Below are 22,329 nucleotides of genomic sequence, written 5' to 3' on the forward strand. Positions count from 1 at the left end.
TATGGAAGTAGACAACTCCATCTTTCTCCTAAGGAGTGAGACTGGTAGTTTTGAACTGTTGACCTTTGGGACTGCTGACCCAACATGGAATCAGTAAGCCACCAGGGCTCCTGATTAACTGATTAGACATGAACAATTTAATATTTATGACCCACAATTATAAATAAGATTTTTTATCCCAGTGCTAAAATTTCACAGTTCTTGGGAATGTTTAAATGGAAATGACTAGGCATGGTTATTTTCATGGTATGATATTTGATTTGGAGAGACATAATTCCATTTCCCTAATGTTTAATAACTAGAGTGTTTTTCATAAACACGTGAGAACGATTTCATTAAAGAAATAATACTTAAAATACAGCTTTACTTTTACGAAGAAAACTTATCCACCATAACATAGGAAGATGACTTCTTGATCCGAATCTTAAGTGAAAGTCATTGAGTGATTTAGCTGCTTTTCAGTTATGCAATTTCTATAAGTTCTGTATTAGAAAATAAGATATGCATAGTCTCTCTTTAGTTAATTTGAAAAATGTTTTGAGGATTAATTTGACATTGAAAAGAATCATAGACTGTCCACAAAGATAAGTCACTTGCCTAATTCTACTCTTGAGTTAGTTTTGATAGCATTATTTGTATTGCAGAATGATACTTACTTTAGGTTATATTTTTGTTCAAAGCCGTTAAGTTCATCCTTATCTGTTTCTTCACTTATCCTCCAGGGTGGTAAACCAGTACCAGGAATTGGTCCAGAATGAAGCCAAATGTCCCATCAAGATGTCACACAGCTCCAGCGGCTCAGCCAGTCTGAGTCAGCATTCTCCAGGGAAAGAATCAGAAGTATGTTTGGTCATGGCTACCTTTTGTAGCCAGTTAATGATTTCTCTAGAATTCTGAGGAACTTTAAAGAATAAATTTATTTATTCTTTAAGGAAATAAAGAACGGGGGTTGGGGGGTGGTGGGGTTTGTGTTTTAAAACTTTTTTTGGATATTTTACTTTTTATAATAGAAAATTCTAAATATATGCCAGAGTTGAGAGAAAAATGTGAACACACCTATGTACTCATCACCTGGCTTCCACAATTATTTTTCTTGCCCTTCTCCCTCAAACTATTTCCCCCAACACAATTATCAAAAAGCTTTCTTTCATACTTTATATTGACTCATTTATTTCTTGGCTCTCATGTGAAAAACATGTCTCTACAACATCTATTATATCTGAAGCCACTTTTCAAAGAGTGCTTTTTGGAGTCTTAAACTGTGTGCTTTCATCTCAGACAGTGGTTCTCAACCTTCCTAATGCCATTTCCTCATGTTGTGGTGACCCCCCCCAACCATAAAATTATCTTCGCTGCTACTTCATAACTGTAATTTTTCTACTGTTATAAATCAGGTGACCCCTGTGAAAGGGTCATTCAACCCCCGAAGAAGTCCAGACCCACAGGTTGAGAACCGCTGCCTTTGGGGGTGGTGTCGAGAACTGCTGCCTTTTGGGGAGGTGGGTTGTCTAGGAACTAATGTAGAGATCTTCATGTAGGAATTTCTGATGGACTGTTCATTTTTAACAAGGATGTGTATTTCTCTTTACAGTCTGAGACTGCGTCCGTTCAGTCTTCAGTGTTGGGTAAGGGTGTTAAGCATCGGCCTCCACCCATCAAGCTTCCCTCAAGCTCAGGAACTAGTTCCTCAGGTATTACATTCCTTAATCCTCTGATCTAGAATAAGAAATACCATGTGTTCATGGTCTCTGATTTGTATAATTCATAGGATTTTGAATTATATACTTAGGAGAAAGCTTCTTTATTTCTCTTTTAGGTAACTATTTTACTCCACAACAAGCAAGCAGCTTTCTTAAATCTCCAACTCCTCCCCCTTCTTCTAAGCCACCATCTCTGTCTCGGAAGTCATCTGTGGATCTCAGTCAAGTTAGCATGCTTTCTCCCGCGGCCTTGTCACCTGCTAGCTCGTCACAAAGTGAGTCATAACTTCAGCTTTTCATTAAATCTTAATAAGCTTTTGCATTCATGCTTCTTAAGACAGCTTTTTTTTGCCAGTGAAATAATGAAATCTGAATGTACTCTGTACCTCAAATGTGTAAGTTGTGAGAAGCTTCAGGCAGCTCTCTTACCAATTGTATGTATTATATGTTTCTTGTGATTTAATTTGCTTTTCTGTATACACTTTGTGTATACTTTTCTTAAAGACTTGCATCCTATACATCTCTTAAAAAGATAATCTGTTGACTAGATGTGACATTAAGATTCCACATTTTATCTTTCATTTTCGTGTATCCTAGGATCGTTACACATTTTATGTATATTATGGATGTAACAGAGAAAAAAAATTGAGAGATATCACTGCAGTCCTACCTTTGAATTGTAGCAGGCCAACTAGTTCAAAGGTGATGGTACAGTACATTTAAAACTGATTTTTTAAATACACTTCTACCCTCTTATACATGGTTGTCAGTTTCTAAAAATGGGATGATCAAATTGTAATTTTTAGTAAATTTTTTTTGACATCAAGACAAAGTATAAAAGAATTTCTAACATTAGTTGGGGAGAATTTCTTCCAATTAATAAATATCTGAGATACTTAGGTATCAGTTTGTAAAAAGAAAAAGCATTCCAGATTTTTTAGAATTTTTTAATAGGTAATTGACGTGTGCTGGAAGTTTTAGTGCACTGCACAGTGATAGAGTGGTCTTCGTACTAGATGTAAGCATCTCTATCTTGATAGCTCAAAAGGTGTAATTTTTCTGCCTTCTTGTTTTGCACAAAGAAAAACTTTTATAAATTTTCTAAACGTCTTATTCACACTACTTATGTTGTGGGTATAGATTATGTTAATCTACTGCACACAGTTGTTACTTTAAGTCAGGGTTGAATGACAGCTTCTGGACATTCACATTTCTTTCCTTTCTTTCTGCAGGACATGAAAGCTAAAAAAGAAAACACCTCAAGAGCTTTTGGTTTTTGTTTTTTTTGTTTTTCGTTTTTGTTTTGTTTTGTTTTAATTTTTATTAACTGTGCATACTTAATTCACAACAAATTTGCAATACATCCTATATTTAAACAGAAGTACACAGTTACTGTTAAAGATGCAGTATTATCGATCAAATACTTTATTCCTGTTTTCTTTTTTCATTTTGTAAATTTGTCAGGATAACTTGATGTGTTAGGAGATACACATGTATATTTAGGTGCCAAATATGATTGTTAACCATATGTAACTCATTGGATATATTCAGAGTGTATCTGAGACTATAACAGAAAATAAGCAATATTTTGAAATGAAGCCCTCCAATGTGACATCATAAATAACAAAAATTGATTTAAGTTCCTTTAGACTGTTTAGGACAAATACAGCATGCAAGAAACTAACCTTAAGTGGGTATTGTGGTAGAATACAAATGTATATTTTTACTGTTATTGTAATAGTATCTGATGGGGGAGGAGGGTTAGGTGATATACTGCATCCTTAATTGTAATTGAGTGTAGCAACACTCATGTATCATGTATAGAAATTAACACTTGCAGTTTACTGCTTAAAAAAAACTGGAACAAATTATCAGTACTAAGTAAGATTCCATTAACCTTATTTTAAAAGGACTGGCCATTTATAACAAACTAGCCATTTTTATTTTTCTCAATGAGCAGGATCTGGAACTCCTAAGCCATCTACTCCTACACCAACCCCTTCATCGACCCCACACCCTCCTGATGCTCAGAGCTCAACTCCTATCACCCCTTCTGCCACCCCTACTCCCAAAGATTCAGGCTTCACCCCTCAGCCCACTTTGTTAACTCAGTTTGCTCAGCAGCAAAGGTCTCTGAGCCAGGCAATGCCTGTAACGACCATTCCTCTTTCCACCATGGTAACGTCTATAACGACAGGAACCACGGCCACCCAAGTCATGGCTAACTCTGCTGGACTTAATTTCATCAATGTAGTTGGCCCTGTTTGGTAAGTTTGCATTTCTGTGCTGATGCTTTTTAAAGTATAGCTCACCTATCTAAACAAATCTGATTTATGAAATAAATAACTTGTTTTATCACTCAAACTGAAAGAAAATAGGTACAGATAGAAACAAACTCAAAAATACATATTTTCAATTTTAGGCAGTACATCAATTGTACTAAGGACACATGAGCAGCAGCTTACATTTCGGTCCTCTGTGTCACCACCTTTTAATCCTTTGACTAGATTAATGTTTAACTTTGGTAAATTCATGCTGCTTAATTTTTAGCCAACCTTGCTAATAACACTTTGTAAAATAAGAATGAAATTGTTCATAGAATTGATACCAAAGACAGAGAAATACTATCTAATTGTGATTATTTAGTACCTGGTTTGTTTATTTTTGCTTTGTATTCGTTTGTCCAAGTTTAAAGCTTTGTCTTTATTCTCCTACAGTGGAGCCCAGACTTTGATGAGTGGTTCAAACCCCATGCTGGGCTGTAACACTGGTGCCATAGCTCCTGCAGGAATAAATCTAAGTGGCCTTCTTCCCTCAGGAGGTCTGCTACCAAATGCATTGCCAGGTGCACTGCCAGCTTCTCAAGCAGGTCAGAATATTGGAAATAGTAACCAAAAAAATTTAAGTGGGTGTTAATATAGTAATATCATTTTGAGGATATAATTAAAGGCATTTAGCATCATTTTAGGAAGTATTGTTTCTGTTGATTTCAGAAGCCTTCAAATTACTGCTATTTAGATTTGAATTTGAAACCATCAACCTATGTGGTGGAAAAGTTGATAAGTCCTTGCAAATTGTATCTATTGCCTTCTGAACATTATGAGTTTAGTAGCATACTCGTTGTCATTATATTCAAAGTCTAGTTAAAAAAATATATTTTAAAGTAAGACAGGCCACTGAGCATGTTGGTATGGCTCCTGGATTCTGAACCTGCCTGCCTCAATTGAAGTCCCAGCTAGGCAAGTCACTAGCTGTGTGATCTTGGGCAAATTACTTTTTGTACCTCATTTTTCTTAGGAGTAAAATGGAGGATAGTAAAACAGATATCTTCTGCTTTTCAAAAGTTCACCTTCCACCACTTTGCTTTCATGAAAGATCTACATCTGTACCTGTTTTTCTAAGGGAGAGAAATGCATATGAAGAGGATTTTCACTTTTACCAAAAAAGGTGAAAATCATAACTATTTGTTAGCATTTGTTTCACAGCAAGATAGTAAAAGAGGCAGCATGTACCCTGAGCAGTAAGACAACTTCTGCTAAGCTCCTTCCCTAGGAGTGACACTGTACAGACAGTATCTATACTTTTTTCAACTATATATTTATCGTTTATTTCCTTCCTTTACTGTGTTAGTGTAATTTTAGGTTTTGTGTGATGTTTGGTATCACTGAATGATTATATTTTGGGTCTACAAAAGCTCAACAGTTCTCTCCCTTATAAACTAATGTAATTTTGGCTTATAAAAGATTTCATAAGAATGCTTTATTTTTGGATAGTGGGCAGACCTGTAATTGCTTACCTCAGATAATTGTACAGATTAAAAGAGTAAATGCAAATGAAAGGCGTTCACTGAGCCAGGGCCCTGATTGACAGTCATCATCATGAAAGCTCTGGTGGTGAGTGGTTACATACTAACAAAGGTCAGGGGCCCAAACCCAAGAAAAGCTCTAATGGAGAAATACTAGGCAGTCTGCTTCTGTAAAGATTACAGTGTTTGCAATATACAATACGAGGGGGGTTGGAAATAACTGATATTGAGTTGGGTGGGGGAGAAACCCTAGAAGAGTGCTAGGGTGGAGACAACAGAGGTAAATGACTCATACACAATCCTGCAACAATGATAATTTACAATTAGATGCATTGATAGACACAGCTGTAAGAAGGAAAGTGGAGTATAACTTCATCAACTTTTAAAATTGGCATCAAATATTTGTATATGGGTATTTACCTTTACTGCAAATATATCCGTGAATACAGTGCATCATACAGGGGTCAAAATTAATGGAAACTTATTAGATATAAATATCTTGAGAGAATGAGTTGCTAGGCCAGGGGGCTCAGACCCAAAGTCTGGAGTGATACTAAGGTCAGTCGGCTGAAGATGATGTAAGACGATGTTCCACATCCTACTTGGTGAGTAAGCAACTCAGGTATTAAAAACTCATGAACAACCATGTAAGGTGCAACTTAGGGTCTCTTCCTTTCCTGGGGAAAGACAAGTGATGAAAAATCATTTGTAGAAGCAGTTTAATAGACCATGCAAACATCAGTCTTCCTGTCCCCGAGACCAGAGGAGTTAGATGGTACCCAGCTACCACTAACAATTTTGTAAAGGACTTCATTAGAGTTCCTAGGTAAAATGGGAGAAAAATGTGGAATAAAACTAAAAATGATAAAGACCAGGCTCCTGTTTGCATAGAGACTGCTGAGACCTTGACCTAAGGGTCCAAGGATATGACCTTTAGTCACCTAATAGGTCTAGAATTCAACTTATTCACATAGCTCAAGTTTTAGCTGAAAATACAGACATCCGTTTATAAGGGGAACAGTAACACTAATGATAGACACACACCTTAGAATAAGTAATCAAGTACTTGAGACCAGAAGAGCAGCATTGGCCCAAGCACAGAGTCGAGAAGGGTTAGGAAAGGAAGAATAGAAATGGAAACCCAGGCTCCATGATGTTGCACTGAGGGCTCTTGCAGTGAGTGAGCTATAGTACAATCTGTATGAATTGTTAAATATAAAACATACGGTCTTTGTCAATCTTCATCCAGTTTACAATAAAAAAATTTTTAAGAATAAAACTTTTGAAATGTGAGGGGGCAGATCTACTCAGTCCTGTAGGTTCACTATAAGATTGCTATGGGTCAAGGGTTATACAGCAAAGGATGTGTGTGTTACCGTCATTTTTAGTGTTAGCTTTATTGTGGTGATCACCTTCATTGATGATTGTGCCATAGCTATGACGCTTTCTATGTATTCTTTAAAAGAGCAGTGAAAGAAACTTCAAAACATTTGTGTTAGAATTTCAGTATCTTAATTCTAATTCTCCACAAAGTTTATAATACCTCAGAGCAATTCTTTTTCCTATGAGGAAAATTTTAATAGTAAAAACAACTTGATGTATTAAGAACAGTTTGCCAGAAAGTTATGTTATGAGAAAGAGAACCCTCCTAAAGCTGTGATTTCATAATTCTAGTTGGATTTCTTATTTTTATGTGCATAAATGTGCTGAGTTACTGGAGCCCTGGAGACAGAATCATCTCTTAGGGTTTTGGGGTCAATTTTGCCAGCTGCAAGACAGTTCCATTCAGTTGCTAACTGTGGGACCTTAATTTTCATTCCTTTGACTGCTTTTTCTCTAATGCAAGTAAAAATACTTAGCTACATGGGTGAAGTGATATAAAGGTGCTTGTCATTCGTAAGTAAACCTATAAATTGATGTACAGATCTAATGTCTAAAGGAAATGAAGCCATTTCTCTTCATGGGAAGGCTACCTGAAAGTGATACCAATGCTGCCGTCTCCCACACAAGGCTTTGATTCTTTCACATGTGAATTGCTCGCCTCTTTTGTTTTATCCCCACTTAAAATTGTATGTTTAGAAGACTTGATATGTATGAATGAGCGTCGTGAAGTTCATGGAAAAATAGTATTGGTTCTCCAAAGTAATAAAAATTATAAATAGATGGCAATGCCTGTAAAAGACTTGCACAAAAGTGATAGTTTTATTACATTCATAGTGTCCACATTCTTGTAGGTTATTATTTTTCCAGCCGGTCATTAAAACAGTGGTAAAGAAGTTCCAGGGTCTAAAATATGAAGCTGGTGTTACAAAACATACCGTTTCCAGCATTGATAAATAGGAAAAACCTTTCCTGTGTTTCGAAGGTGATTAAGAGCGTGGTCAATAAGTGCACCTGTGCGGAGAGTATCTGCAGTGCTCTCGTTCTGCGTGCTGTTAGGTGCTGACCGTCAATCCCAACTCATTCACGGCCCGGGGACAGAGTAGGGCTGCCCACAGGCCTTCCAGGCTGTCGTCTGGACAGAAGCAGATTGCTACTGCTAACTTGTTAATAGCAAAGCCATTAACCGTTGTACCAGTCGGGGTCCTATGGTTTTGCATATACTAAAATTATCGATTGTTTTATCATGTAGTTAAATTTATTTCCTTGTTACAATTGTGGATTTCTTTAACAGGTGTTCCATTTGGCTTAAAAAATTCTACAAACCTCAGGCCCTTAAATCTACTCCAGGTAAGGCTAAACTTCTGCTTTTGATCAAAGAAGTTCTACTTGAATTTTGGGTTTATTAATTTACTTAGTTTTGTAACACTGTGTATTTGTATATATCGTATATACTCATACATAAGCTGAGTTTTCCAGCACATTTTTATGCAGTTTTTGTGGTAAAATTAGGTGCCTCGCTGATATTCGGGTTGTCTTATATTCGAGTATATATGGTATCTAACATCTGAATTTTTTTTTTTTTACACCATTTTATTTGGGGGCTCATACAACCTATCACAATCCATACACACATCAATTGTGTAAAGCACGTGTACATTCATTGCCCTCATCATTCTCAAAACATTTCCTCTCCACTTAAGCCCTCGGCATTAGGTCCTCATTTTTCCTCTCCCTACCCGCTCCCCACTCCCTCATGAGCCCTTGATAGTTTATAAATTATTATTTTGTCATATCCTGCCCTGTCCGACGTCTCCCTTCACCCACTTTTCTGTTGTCCGTCCCCCAGGGAGGAGGTCACATATAGTTCCTTGTAATTGGTTCCCTCTTAACAAACCACTCTCCCGCTACCCTCCCAGTATCACCACTCACACCACTGGTCCTGTAGCGATTATCCGCCCTGGATTCCCTGTATTTCCAGTTCCTATCTGTACCAGTGTACATCCTCTGGTCTAGCCAGACTTGATATAGAATTTGAAATTTTGAGCTCTATTCAGAATCTTAAGAGTGGTCAAGTGAATGAGACAGAAGCAGTATCCTGTATACCTTATTGTCCTGGGGTCCAGTACCCCTGTTTCAACAGGGAGAATGGACACTACCAGGGAGAATACTTTGCTACAAGAGAAGCAGTATATAGACTTCCAAAATAATCCCTCTTTGTGCATGCATATGCATAATGCTGTTTGCTTACAACAGGTTGTGTGCTTTTTTTTAAGAACAAATTTTCCTTTGTAAAAATAAAATATAAATAATTGCACTATATAATTAAAGAAAATCAGACTAACCTATAAAAAACTTACAAGATTTTTTAAAATAGGCCTTTTCTTTTTCAGAGGAGGAAATATTTCTTACACAGTGCCAATAGCACATAGCAGGCATGTATTTAATGTTTGTAGCATTAAAAAGAAAAGGTATTGGTTAAGTTGATTCCAAATCATCGCAGTCCTATGTGTGTCTCGGTGGCACTGTGGTTTGTAGGGTTTGCAGTGGTTGTTTTTTCAGAAGTAGACCTCCACGCCTTTCTTCTGGGTGCTGCCCCTAGGTGGATTCGTACTACCGGCCTTTCCTTTACCAGCACATGTAAACATGTTAGTATCCGTGCATTCATAAAGAGGATAGAACATAGAGAATTTAGTATACATTGTGAACCTGTAGCAGTCCAAGTATTGTTCTAAGTTCGTTCATTTAAAGATGGCATATGGTATTAAAGTACTAGTTTAGTAAATGGATAGAATTATCTACTACAGGTAAAGTAGAAAAGACATGAAATAGAAATCTGTAGACGTGAAGTTGCATAACTATGAAATTGTAGGAAATGACAGTAACACTAACTGGTAGCCAAGGATAGCAAAATTGAGAAAGTGAGGTTAGGGCAGAATTTCGGGAGATAACCTGCAAACTGTATCAGCATTTGCAGACTGTAATTGCAGGACAATCTACTTGCCCACGGACAAGACTGGATCACATTGGTTTATTTAGGTTATTTTCCTGCATATTGTTAAGAGTTTTTCTCAGAATTTTCTTACAGCATTGAAAATTATAACAATCCTTAAAATCATAAGGATTCAGTTCAATAAATTTCGCTACTGTTATTATTTAACACATGGAGGAAGGCAGTTTCAGCCTGTGCTTATGTCCATATTCATCTGATGGTGAACTGTGCTGTTGCTGCTGCTGTTAGCTGCCACTGAGCCCATTTCTACTACAGCAGCCCCGTGTGACAGAGCAGAGGTCCCCGTGGGGTTAGCTAATAAGCTGTAATCTTGCAGGAGCAGATCACCAGTTGTTCCTGCTGGGGACCTACTGGGTAGGATAGAGCCTCTCCCAGGATCCATTGGTGCTGTGCCAGCTGTAGTTAGCAACAAAGAACAGCTTCTTTTCCCCTCACACAGACCTCTGATGAGTCCTGTACTTATCATTTGCTTGTATGTTCTCTTAAGGGTTTAAGTCCATGCAAGTAAAGGGGATAAACCATTTTTTTAATTGTAGAATATATACACGCAGCAACATACACACGAGGCCAACAATCTGAATAAGTATAATACAGTGACATTATGTTCCTCAGAGTGTGCAGCATTCTTCTTCCTGTTCCGATTTCTTCTTTCTCTGTTTGTAAAACTTTGAACGTTTACTTTGAACGTTTTGAGATGCTGGTAAGAGTTCCATTGTATACAATGTTTTCTTTAAAAGCGCATAATGTTTACCATCCACATTCTTGACTAGTTAAGCTAGATGGTTGTTTGCTGTAACAGCAGCTTCAGGAATGTTTTTGGTTTATGACTTAATAGTTAAAGGTTATCTCAAGGCAGTAGTTTAAAAGGTTATCTCAAGGCAGTAGTTTGAGAATTTATCCAATCAGTGGCTCCAGAGAGTCTGGATTTCATGATATGATTTTACAATTTGATCTCCTTTTTTGTCAGACTCCTGTAGAATCATTGATTGAAGCATTCAGAAATAGTGGCAAGGCACCATGCAGTTCTTCTGGTCTTAATGCAATGGAGGCCTTTGTTCACGGAGGCAATTACAAATGTTACACTTGGGGATAGCCTTGTAAGCTGTTAGGACCCCAGGTCCTACATAGTCAACTAGGAGTTGGAAAAGAAATGCTGACAATTATATTAAACCAATCAACTGGAAAGCACGATCACCCTCAACCCTTAAATGAATAAGCCGAATTCCATGGAGTGACACATTTGGAAAACCATAGCTTTCACTTTTAAACTAAAACTTTCTAGATGCCTGGATGCTTCCTCATCTTTTTTTTTTTTTCTATTTGAATTAACTTTAGGTGTAGAATGACAGACCAAGCAGTTTTCTCTAGAAATAATGGATATCTAATATATTTTCTCTTCAGCCTTTGTTTTCCTCACTATGTTAAATAAAAATTTATGCATTTCTTATTTTGTGGAAAATACAGAACAAATTTTGGAGTTGAATTTTCTTAATAGATATTTCTGATTACCATTAGCTCTTTGTTTATCCTTCCCAATACATTTAATGTACTGATGCATGACTACAGTTAAATAAAACTACACTGTAAATTTTGCAAGCTAGATATTGAGGCAGTGAGATTGGTGCTTAAAGAGTATTAAGCGATTTAACATACTAAAGGCACAGCACTTTAAAAACTGTCTTTCCAAAGTAGTTTGAGGATCTTTTTGTTCTGTTTTAAGAACCCACTCTCTGCTGTGCCAACAATTTTGATTTTTGGTGACCCTGTAGGACAGAGTAGAACTACCCTGTGGGGTTTCCCAAGGCTGAGATCTTTACAGAAGTGGGGCTGCCAGTGGTTTATCCTGCAGAGTAGCTAGTAGATTCAAACCACTGACCTTTTGGCAATCCACTGAGCACTTCATACCCGGACAAGGGTCGGGAGTGGGGTATTTTTTTTAAGGTCAGAAATTTTTATTGTTCTTTGCTAACCAGTTTCCTTGGTGCTTTGAACAATGTCTAGCACATAGGATCAAAATACCAAAGAACCATGGAGACCTCACTTATGCCAAGAGAACAAAAGGTTCTTGGAAAAACAGAAATTTCCATTATAAGACCCATGAATATGAAGACAGAACTTTCTTTTGGAATGTCTACGTAGGTTCCCAGCACCAACCTTCTGGCTAAAAGCTAAGCATGCTAAGGTTAGCACCACCAGGGTCTCCTACACAGAATATATTCCAAACAGATTTGTGGAATCAAGAAAAATTTCATTTCATATGAAAGAATATGTTCAGTCTAATTATTTTTTCTTTAAACCCCTTACTAGCTTCCTGGTGGCTCACTCATCTTTAACACTCTGCAGCAACAGCAGCAGCAGCAACAGCTCTCTCAGTTTACACCACAACCACCACCTCAGCAGCCCACACCTTCTAGTCCTCACCAACCTGGGGAACAGGTAGACGCTTTCCACCTTTTGTTGTTCTGTCCCAGATTTTGCAATATTTTTATTAACTTTTCAAGCTTATTCAAATGATTTCATATATTTAATGTTAGCCTTTTTAAAAAAAAAAAAACCTTTTTCTTATGAATTGAGTGAAGGTTTACAGAGCAGATCACCAGTTTCACATCCAACAGCTTGTACACACTTTGTTTCAACTCATCCACTGCCAGCCCCTCAGTGTACCACCCCTGATCCACTGTCTCCCTGTTTCTCTTCTTCCTCCTTTCTTAACTCTGAGCTTGGGTAGATACTGAACTGCTGATCTTGAGGGTGGATTATTTTATCACAGGGTGTGTTGTTTATGACCTGAAGGATGTCTGAGGGTTATGTAGTTTTGGAGGTTTCATTCCACATTTTTGTCTCAATCAGGGGTTTGTAATTTGATCCTTTTCAGAGCAGTTGGTGGTAGTTCTGATCTCAGGATTATAGACACTGCTGTTTCTGGGATCTTTTAGTCAGTTGGATAATTGTTCCCATATAGCTTTACATTTTCATTACTCTTCTTTCCTCTGGACTGGGAGAGACCAGTGATTGTCTTTATATGGCTACTCACAAGATTTTTTTTTTTTTGAGATCATTTTATTGGGGGCTCTTACAGCTCTTCTAACAATCCATACATCACTTGTATCAAGCATATTTGTACATATGTTGCCATCATTATTTTCTAAGCATTTACTTTGTATTTGAGCCGTTGATAAGCCCTTTCCTTACTGTTTGAGCCCTTTCTATATCAGCTCTTTTTTCCCACCCTCATGACACCTTGATAAATTATAAATTATTATTAATTTCATATCTTACACCAACCACTGTCTCCCTTCCCTTGTGGTTTCTGTTGTTTATCCCCCTGGGGTGGAAGGTTATGTGTCGATCATTGTGATTAGTTCTCCCTCCTCCCCCCTACCCTCCTGGTATTGCTACTCCCATTTCTGTTCCTAAGGGATTTATCTGACCTGGATGCCATGTGTCACACTCACAAGATTTTTAAGACCCGCACTTACACTACTCACTCAAGTATTGTCTTTGCAAACTGCAGGGCCACTAGACTTAGGTGTCCCTTTAAACTGTGGTCCTGAGCTTCCAAGCACACTGGCTCATTCCCTCAAAGTTGTTAGGTTATGTCTAATAAGTATTCATATCTTTGCCTCCTGCATGCCCTACCCTGCCACATACATGGGCATATATGAAACAAATATACAAATGTCCTCTGTCAAATCTATATATTTGTGGGTCTATTCCCACTCTCCTTTCTACATCTGATCAGTTTGCATGTCTGTCTAAGTAGCTTGTAGCTCAGCACTTGCAGGATTGGGTATACAACATATTTGCCTCTGTTGCCTTTTATTATTGCCACTCTCTCAATGTCTTATCCTGGCTCCACCATTTTTTGTCTGCTTCCTCTTGTTGGTGATTATCTTCCCCTTCACCCAAGTTAACACATCTACCCTTAGTGTGAAAACCTTTGCTTGACACTTTATAATAGTGGTTTTTATAATATTTATCCTCTTGTAATTGATTGGTTAATTTCACCAAGTGTGATGGTGCTCCGAGATCATCCATGTTATGAAGTGTTTCACAGCTTCACTGTTGGTCTTAATCTACCTGACCAAAGTGTAGTAGTCTGTTTTTCCACCAGGGAGCATTTAGGCTTTGTACCAAGTAGTGGGATTGCTAGATCATTTGATATTTCTATTCCCAAGTATTTGAAGAAGCACCCTACCACTTTACATAGTGATGATACCACATTACAGTGTAGGAGGGTTACATTCTCTGCATCCTTGCTGCATTTTGGTGTTTTCTGCTTTACTTCTTTTTGGGGGGCGGGGGGTGTTATTAATGCTTTGGTAAAGTGGTATCTCATTTTTATTTGCATCACTCAAGTGCCTAATCATGTGCATTTCTTCATCTTTGTTACGGAGGTCTTGGGTGAACTGTCTGCTCTCATCCTATACTAACTAATTGGATTGTTTGGCCTTTCTTGCTAAGGGTCGAACTATTAAAGTAAGGATTTCTGACCTTGGCTGAACTTTGAAAATCACTTAGGAAACCCTAAAATAATGTTGCCTTGAGTTGAACTCCAGAATTTCTCTCAGCTCACACGAAACGTATAAAATGTTCACTGCCAGTCCCTTTAATCCAGGCTTCCCCAGGCAGTTCTTGGTTGGGTAATGCTTGCCCTTAGAAGATTGCTCAGGAAGATAGTGCCATGATCAAAACTGCTTTTACCATGAGTTCATGAAGGATTGCTTGGTTGCATATAAATTCCTTGGTTTGCACTTTTTTCTTTAAATTAATTGGAACTGCACGTTGTTGTCCAGCGTTGTGACTGTGTTTGAGAAGTCTAAAGCTAATTGAATTTTCTTGCAATTTAATCATTTTGCCTGGAGACTCTCAAGGTTTGCCCTTATCCTTTATAAAATTTTCCTTAAGGTAACTCTCAGAATTGATTTTGCCTTTGGGCTCCTGAAATTTATAGATTTTAGGCCCTGATGGCACATAATGGTAGAACTGCTGACCGAAGGGTCAGCAGTTCAAACCAACCACTGCTTTGTGAGAGAAACGTGAAACTGCTTCCGTAAAGCTCTGCGTTCTCAGAAACTCTCGGGCAGCTCTGCGCTGCCCTACAGGGCTGCTCTGCGTTGGAATTGACTCCACAGCAGTAGGTTATTTCTGGAAAGTTACTTTGGTTTTGGTTTTTGTATTACAGTTTTAATGTCTTTCTAGTTTCTTAAACTAGAAGATTCGATTATTGAGGTGAAACTTTTTCTAAACTAAACCTTTAATATTAGAAATTTCCCTCAACCTCAGTGCAGCATAAAGCATTCATAGGGTCTTTCATTTTCATTCAATTCAAGGGACTTTTTAATATCCCTTGTAAATTTATTTAGATGCCTGCGATTTTTTTATAGAAGTTTAATTTTCAGATACTGAGGAAGCTTAATTTTCAGATAGTCTGAGATACTCCCAAATATATTTCAATAATTAATTCCTAGTTTAATTCCATTGTGGCTTTAAAATATGCTTTCATTGCTTAAAAGTTTGTTGAGGTTTATCTTATGGTCCAGAAGATCTTGGTGAGTGTTCCATATGAACTTGGGAAGAATGTATTCTGCTGCAGCTAAGAGTGTTCTAACAAAGAGCAAATTATTGGATCGCATTATTCAAATCTGCATCCTTAATGATTGCTTTTTGACATTACGAGTTATTGAAGAAGTTGGACTCTAGAACCAAAAATTATGGCAATTTCTATTTCTCCTCTCCTGGTAGTTTTTTCAACATATATTTTAAAACTCTATTAATAAAGTAGAAGGTCAGCCAAAAATTAAAAAAAAGAAGAAGAAAGCAATTGAGGAGATGCGTTGACAGTGGCTGCAACAATAGGCTGAAAGAATGTAGTAGCACCGAGTGGTATTTCACTGTGCATGGGAACTCACACTACAGCACCTAACAATGAACAGTTGTTCAGTACAAATTTAGGATTGCTATGTTCCCTTGACTAATTGATCCTGTTTATCATATTAATGATACTCCCATTGTCTTCTTTTATGTTAATACTAGTATAGTAGGCCTTCCATGATTTTGTTCTTATATTTTTGAATATTCCTATTTGTGATTCAAAGTGTCTCGACATAACCCTTATATGAGGAATATGTATTTGCATTTGTGGTGATGTCTTCCCACTTTCTTTTGCTATATGTATTTTGGGTGGGGAGAATATTTGTAAACTGTTCTTTTGTTGCTTTGCCTTTTTTGTTTTTTGCTTTGCATTTTTTGTTTTATGAAACCTTTATTATAAAGAGCCCTGATGGGCTACTACAGCAAGGTCAGTAGTTTGAAACCACCAACTTCTCCCATGAAGTTAACAATCTTGGAAACCCACAGGGGCAGGAAGATTTTTTTTTTTTTTTGGCTCTGAATGGTCAGTTCTTCCAGCACCATTTGTTGAAAACTTGTCCTTCCACTACTGAATTAGTAAACTAGTATCTTTATGAAAAATAATTTGGCTATTGGTGTGTAAGTTTACTTCTGTGATCTCTATTTTGTTCCATTGATCTTAAGTGTCTATCCCACTACAAATACCATACTGTTTTCATTATATTAACAAATCTTAAAATCAGATAGTGGTTCTTCCCACTTTCTTCAAATTTTTTATCTACTGTAGTCCCATTATATTTCTGTATTCATTTTCATGTACTTTTAACAGAATTAAGTTCAACTTGGGAGTAATTCACTTCTTGACAGTATTGAGTCTTCCAGTTCCATGAATGTCAGACCTTTCTTAGTTTTAACATACAACTTGTATGTGTTCTGTTATTTTTATCTGTTTTACTTTTTTTGTTTAGAAATTGTAAATAGCATTGTTTAAAATCTTGGTTTCTACATATTCATTGCTAGTGTTTGTTAAGAACTAAGTTGTGCACATTGATCTTAGGTCCTGCATTTATACTAGCTTCTTCACACACACACACACGCACTCATGTTATGTATAGTAAAGCCAGTTGTCTGTTCTCCTTCACAAGCCATCTGCCTTGTCTTTCTCACCCTGTGTGCTGCCAGGAGTGCCAGTGCCATGTAGCAAAGGCTGCTTTGAGATTCCAGAAGTTTACTTTAAAGAAAACCTAGACAAGTCTTAGGAATTATCCATTGATCACCAACTAGTAACCGAATGTAGAATAAATTCTGAAAAGCTAAGTTCTATTTTCTTGCTTTAAGAATGCCATAAATCTATTCTTGAGTCTTTGGGGTACTTCAGATGTCTTCTGTTATCCGTGTTATAAGTCCCAAAGGTTGGTACTTTGAACTCACACAGCAGAGCCAAGGGAAAAACAAGCCTGGCCACCTGCTTCCTGAACGAACAACTACAGTAAAAAACAACAAGCCTATGGCAGCAGTGCTGCTCTGTAGTGCATGGGGTCACCTAAGTTAGACCTGCAACAAAAGCAAAAATCAAGAGTGGGGGCTGATCCATTATCTTGATATTCCAATTTCTCATAAGGGGGGGAAAAAATCCAGATTTCTTTCACTGACTCAAAATTGTTATTTCTACTTGTGTAAGTCTTTTATTTATTGTTTTTCTGTTCAGGGTTCTGAACCAGGTTCAGCCAGTCAAGAACAGGCCTTATCTGCTCAACAGGCAGCTGTTATCAACCTGACTGGAGTAGGGAGTTTTATGCAGTCCCAGGCAGCTGGTAGGTATCTTCATCGCATCATATGCTGAATTTACTAAAAGTATTAATGTATGATCTCGTCATTGTAATTATTTCTTTACCTTCCCTTGTAAATAGTAACTAGAAAAAAAGATTAATTAAATTTTTGGCTTAGATTTATTAACAATACTTTGAGTCTTTCCTCATGTTACAGTTTATTGGCAAAATATTACAAAATTATCCAGCTTTCTAGGAGTCCACCCAAATCTGTTTCTTTTGCCTGTGCAGCTGTTGTTGGGGGGTTTTGTTATTTGTTTGTTTACACTTCATTGTCTCCTCCATAGAGGAGGGTTTTTTGTTTGTTTTGGTTTGGGTTTTTTTGTTTTATTATTTATCATTTTATTAGGGGTTCATACAACTCTTATCACAATTCATATATACATCAGTTGTGAAAAGCATGTTTGTACATTCATTACCCTCATCATTCTCAAAACATTTACTCTCCTCTTAAGCCCCTGACATTGGCTCTTCATTTTTTCCCCTCCCTTCCCACTCCCCCCTCCCTCATGAACCCTTGATAATTTATATATTATTTTTCCACCCTCCCTCTATCCTCCCAGTATTACCACTGGTCCTGAAAGGATCATCCACCCTGGATTCCCTGTGTTCCAGTTCCTATCTGTACCAGTGTACATCCTCTGGTCTAGCCAGATTTGCAAGGTAGAATTGGGATCATGATAGTGCGGGGGGAGGAGGAAGTATTTAGGAACTGGAGGAAAGTTGTATGTTTCATCATTGGTACACTACACCCTGACTGGCTAGTCTCCTCCCCGTGACCCTTCCGTAAGGGGCTGTCCAATTGCCTACAGGTGGACTTTGGGCCTCCACTCCACACTCCCCCTTATTCAAAATATGATTTTTTGTTCTGATGATACCTGATCCCTTCGACACCTCATGATCACGAACAGGCTGGTATGCTTCTTCCATGTGGACTTTGTTGCTTCTGAGTTGGTGGCCGCTTGTTTACCTTCAAGCCTTTAAGACCCCAGATGCTATATCTTTTGATAGCCAGACACCATCACTTTTTTTCACATTTGCTTATGCACCCGCTTTGTCTTCAGCGATTGCGTCAGGAAGGTGAGCATCACGGAATGCCAGTTTAATAGAACAAAGTATTCTTGCATTGAGGAAGTACTTGAGTGGAGGCCCAATGTCCATCTGCTACCTTAATACTAAACCTATACATTTATGCACATAGCTCTATTTCCACATCATCATATATATATTTACATATGTACATGCCTTTATTTAGACCTCTATAAATAACCTTTGCCTCCTAGCTCCTTCCTCTATTTCTTTTTACTTTCCTGTTGTCCCACTATCATGTTCAACCTTCATTTGGGTTTCAGTAATTCCTCTCGGTTACATTACCCTTGATCATGCCCTACCAGGCCTCCTACACCCTCCTCACCACTGATTTGGATCACTTGTTGTTCCCTTGTCCCTGGGTTTGTTAACATCACTTCCTTTCCCCCCACCTCCCCTTCTCCCATGTCCCCTCAGAATGTGCAGCTGCTTTAATAACCCAGTTTTATAGGTTTATTGAGACTGCATTGTTTTAGATCATATACTCTTTACTGTGATAGCTTGTAGTTTGAAATAAATCATACTGGTTAACACTCTAACTTCTGACAGCCACTCGTCATTGGAATAACTAAATGACTTTCACTGCTTCTGGTAGGTAAGAGTGAAACAAAAGTTTGCCTGACAATTAAAGACTTATTTCTACATCTGCTTACTATCAGGAAACCCACACATGTAAGATAGCTGTAGTGGAGTTTGAGGATTGAATGAGTGAACATGTCAATGTTTTATCACTGTGGAATTAATAAGGTATCTTTAAATTTCTACAATTCAGTCCCTGAATTCAGAAGTCCTTTAATTAGCAAAATTATCCATCTTTATTTTGTAAATAATTCTGATGATGTACAGGTTCTGAAGTTTCAAGTGGAAATCTGCAATTTTACACCTCTACCACCTGAGTTATAAATTAACCAAAATGGCTATAGTACCAGGGTAAATAAAAAAAATATTGCTACCAGAGTTTCAGTTCATATCTTCTGGATTTATTCTCAACAAAAGATGTTTCAATCTCTCTCTGCAGTCAATGGATGGCTATAGACACGTTTTCCCAGTAATACACTTGTCTTAATCCTATTAGGATGTATCCACCCCAAAAAGGTTCAATCAAAATGGTAGTTTCCAAGAAGATGCTCTTGGGCCAGTTAAATTCAAGGCAGAGGTCAGCTCAGGAGGTTTTGGTGAGATGTAGATAGATAGATAGATAGATTTATTTATTTAATTTTTTTTTTTTGGAGAAGAGATTTTAAAAGGATAATCTTGATAAATATTTTTGAAGGATATAGGATTATGGGAGCTTATGTGCTAAGGAGTTGTTTTCCATCATGACAATGCAGCTCTCATTTGAGAGTAGCAAGAGCTGTCATATAAGAATTTCCTTAGGAAAGCTTACTTGATCCACCCTACAGACCTGAACTTGCCCCTGTAGACTTACTTCTTCTGTACCCCAAACTCAAAGCATTGAAAAGGGATAGATTTGAGTCCTTCCAGGATGTAAAACTTAATGGAATATCAGACATGGCTCTAATCTCTAAAATGTATAGAAAAGCTCAATAATAAAAAGACTTATCGATTTAAAAATGGGCAGAAAGCATAAGTACATTCCCCAAGAAGATAATTCAGCCAACACACACATGCTCATGAACATTAGCCATTAGAAATTCATGTCCATGACAGTGCCACCAGGTGCCAAAGTAGAGAAGTATTCAAAAGTGAAACAGACCAGACTGGAAATAGGGAACCAGAGACACAAATGTGTAATGAAGGCAGGGGGAGGTAGTGTAATTGTAGAACGTTTGCATGGAGCAGAAGTCTAGTGGATTCAACCAAGTAGGTGAAGGGAACATGGTGGCAATGAGAGGGCTGGCAAAGGAGAGAGGTATGGGGGAGTTCAAGAGTAAAACAGCACAGGGAGATACTGTTATATACATAGTCCTGCGATAACAGTCAACCATGAGTAGCAAGTCAGAGAGGCAAAGGGTATACAGCTGCATCCACATGCATGTGTATTTGATGGAATATTTGAATGTCTTTACTGCAATTAGGAGCCCTGGTTGCATAGTCATTATGAATTGGGCTACTACCCCCAAAGTCAACCATTCAAAACTACCAGCCACTCTGAGGGAGAAAGACTCAGCTTTCTATTCCTGTAAAGTTAGAATCTCAGAAACCCACAGGGGCAGTTATACTCCCAGTGGTTCTCAACCTTCCTAATGCCGCAACTCCTCAATACAGTTCATGTGGTGGTGACCCCCAACCATAAAATTATTTTCGATGCTACTTTATAACTGTAATTTTGCTGCTGTTATGAATCAGACGACCCCTGTGAAAGTGTCATTCAACCCCCAAAGGGGTCGTGACCCAGGGGTTGAGAACCACTGCTCTAACCTATAGGGTCACCATGAATGAGAACCAACTTGATGACAGTGAGTTTGGCTTTGGTTTTACAGTATCTATATTATGGATGTGGTAGCACAAGTTAATGAGACTTGCTCCACATAACCAGGTACATTAAGAGAATGAGTCCAAGAGGCACAGGAGCTTAGAGGCCACCAAAGTCAAGCTAGCCTAACAGTCCATTTATATGTCACAAATGGAGTGTGTGAGTGAGTATTGGTCTCTCTGGAGGAAAGCAGAATCATGAAAATGGAAGACACAGACACATCCAGCGCCCCTCGGTGTCCAGGACTCTGAGACAAGAAAGACTAGCTCTAAAAGGGATCGCATCAGAAGGCCTTGAGTAGACAGGGAGAAATCATGGAGACCAGACCTGCTAGCTAAGTAGCCTGATGGAACCCCCAGGACATAAGGTCCTTCGTCACTTTGGGCCTGGAATGGAACTTAACAGTGGCTCAATTTCAGCCAAACAATAACTGAAAGTGCACTGCCATCAAGTAGAGTATGACTCATAGCAACCCTCTGTAGAGTTTCCAAGACAATAAAGCTCTACAGATTGAGGCCGCTTCATATTTGTCCCACAGAGCAGCAGTGGGTTTGATTCTCTTACCTTGTGGTTAAAAATTCAACACTAACCCGACAGCACCATAGGTCTCTTACGTACATGTGCACTACAGCATTGACTCAAGGGCAAAGTCCACCCTTGAGGTCTAGAAATGCACTCACCTCCATGGCTCAGTTTCCAGCCAGACAGTAACATAGGCCCATAAGGGGAAGTCCAGCACACCTAGAAGAATCAACCAACTGAGAAGAGGAGGACGACAACATTTAACCCAGGACAAAATTCTAAAGGACGCACAATGGAAACTAGGAACACATAGATGGGACATGGGATTAGTGACATGCTTTTTATGAATATTTGTGAATTTTCTAACCGGAAACTGATCTGTCGTGTCAAATTTTCACCCAATTCACAAGTTTCATCCAGAAAGGGTGCCAAAGTTACCATTGTGACATGGTATACAAATAGGTGGTAAAGTTAGAGACAAATACAGCCTTCAGAAGTATATGGAGCTAGATGGAGACTTGTGAAATAGTAGCTTCCCATAGATATTTTTAATGATTTCTATGATTTTTACAGTTAAATACTCTTTATTTACCCTATAATTTAGCATACAGAACTTTAAAGCTGAAAAGTGAGAGTATTTCTAGGTCTAGACATGCAATTACTTTTCTGCCTTTTCTGATCTACAAAATATGGTCCACTCA

The 22,329-nt window shown here is 38.0% G+C and overlaps 1 protein-coding gene across 14 annotated transcripts in view; it reads left to right on the plus strand.

The window, feature by feature from the left end:
- Positions 1–22,329, plus strand: part of SUPT20H (SPT20 homolog, SAGA complex component) — a 49,072-nt gene that overhangs the window by 25,113 nt on the left and 1,630 nt on the right. For 7 of the 14 annotated variants that reach the window (XM_045287106.1, XM_045287108.1, XM_045287111.1 and 4 more), the window contains 8 exons: positions 723–840; positions 1,592–1,691; positions 1,817–1,975; positions 3,661–3,967; positions 4,418–4,569; positions 8,180–8,235; positions 12,206–12,334; positions 17,460–17,565. In XM_045287106.1, the coding sequence (XP_045143041.1) occupies positions 723–840; positions 1,592–1,691; positions 1,817–1,975; positions 3,661–3,967; positions 4,418–4,569; positions 8,180–8,235; positions 12,206–12,334; positions 17,460–17,565 (1,127 nt within the window). Of the gene's footprint in view, positions 1–722; positions 841–1,591; positions 1,692–1,816; positions 1,976–3,660; positions 3,968–4,417; positions 4,570–4,997; positions 5,148–8,179; positions 8,236–12,205; positions 12,335–17,459; positions 17,566–22,329 lie in introns of those variants that run through there. The other 7 variants (XM_045287114.1, XM_045287119.1, XM_045287113.1 and 4 more) reach the window with 5 other exon arrangements.

Source organism: Echinops telfairi, unplaced genomic scaffold (genome assembly GCF_000313985.2).
Source record: "Echinops telfairi isolate 266 unplaced genomic scaffold, ASM31398v2 ScPeMD7_11;HRSCAF=52, whole genome shotgun sequence".
Taxonomy (NCBI): domain Eukaryota; kingdom Metazoa; phylum Chordata; class Mammalia; order Afrosoricida; family Tenrecidae; genus Echinops; species Echinops telfairi.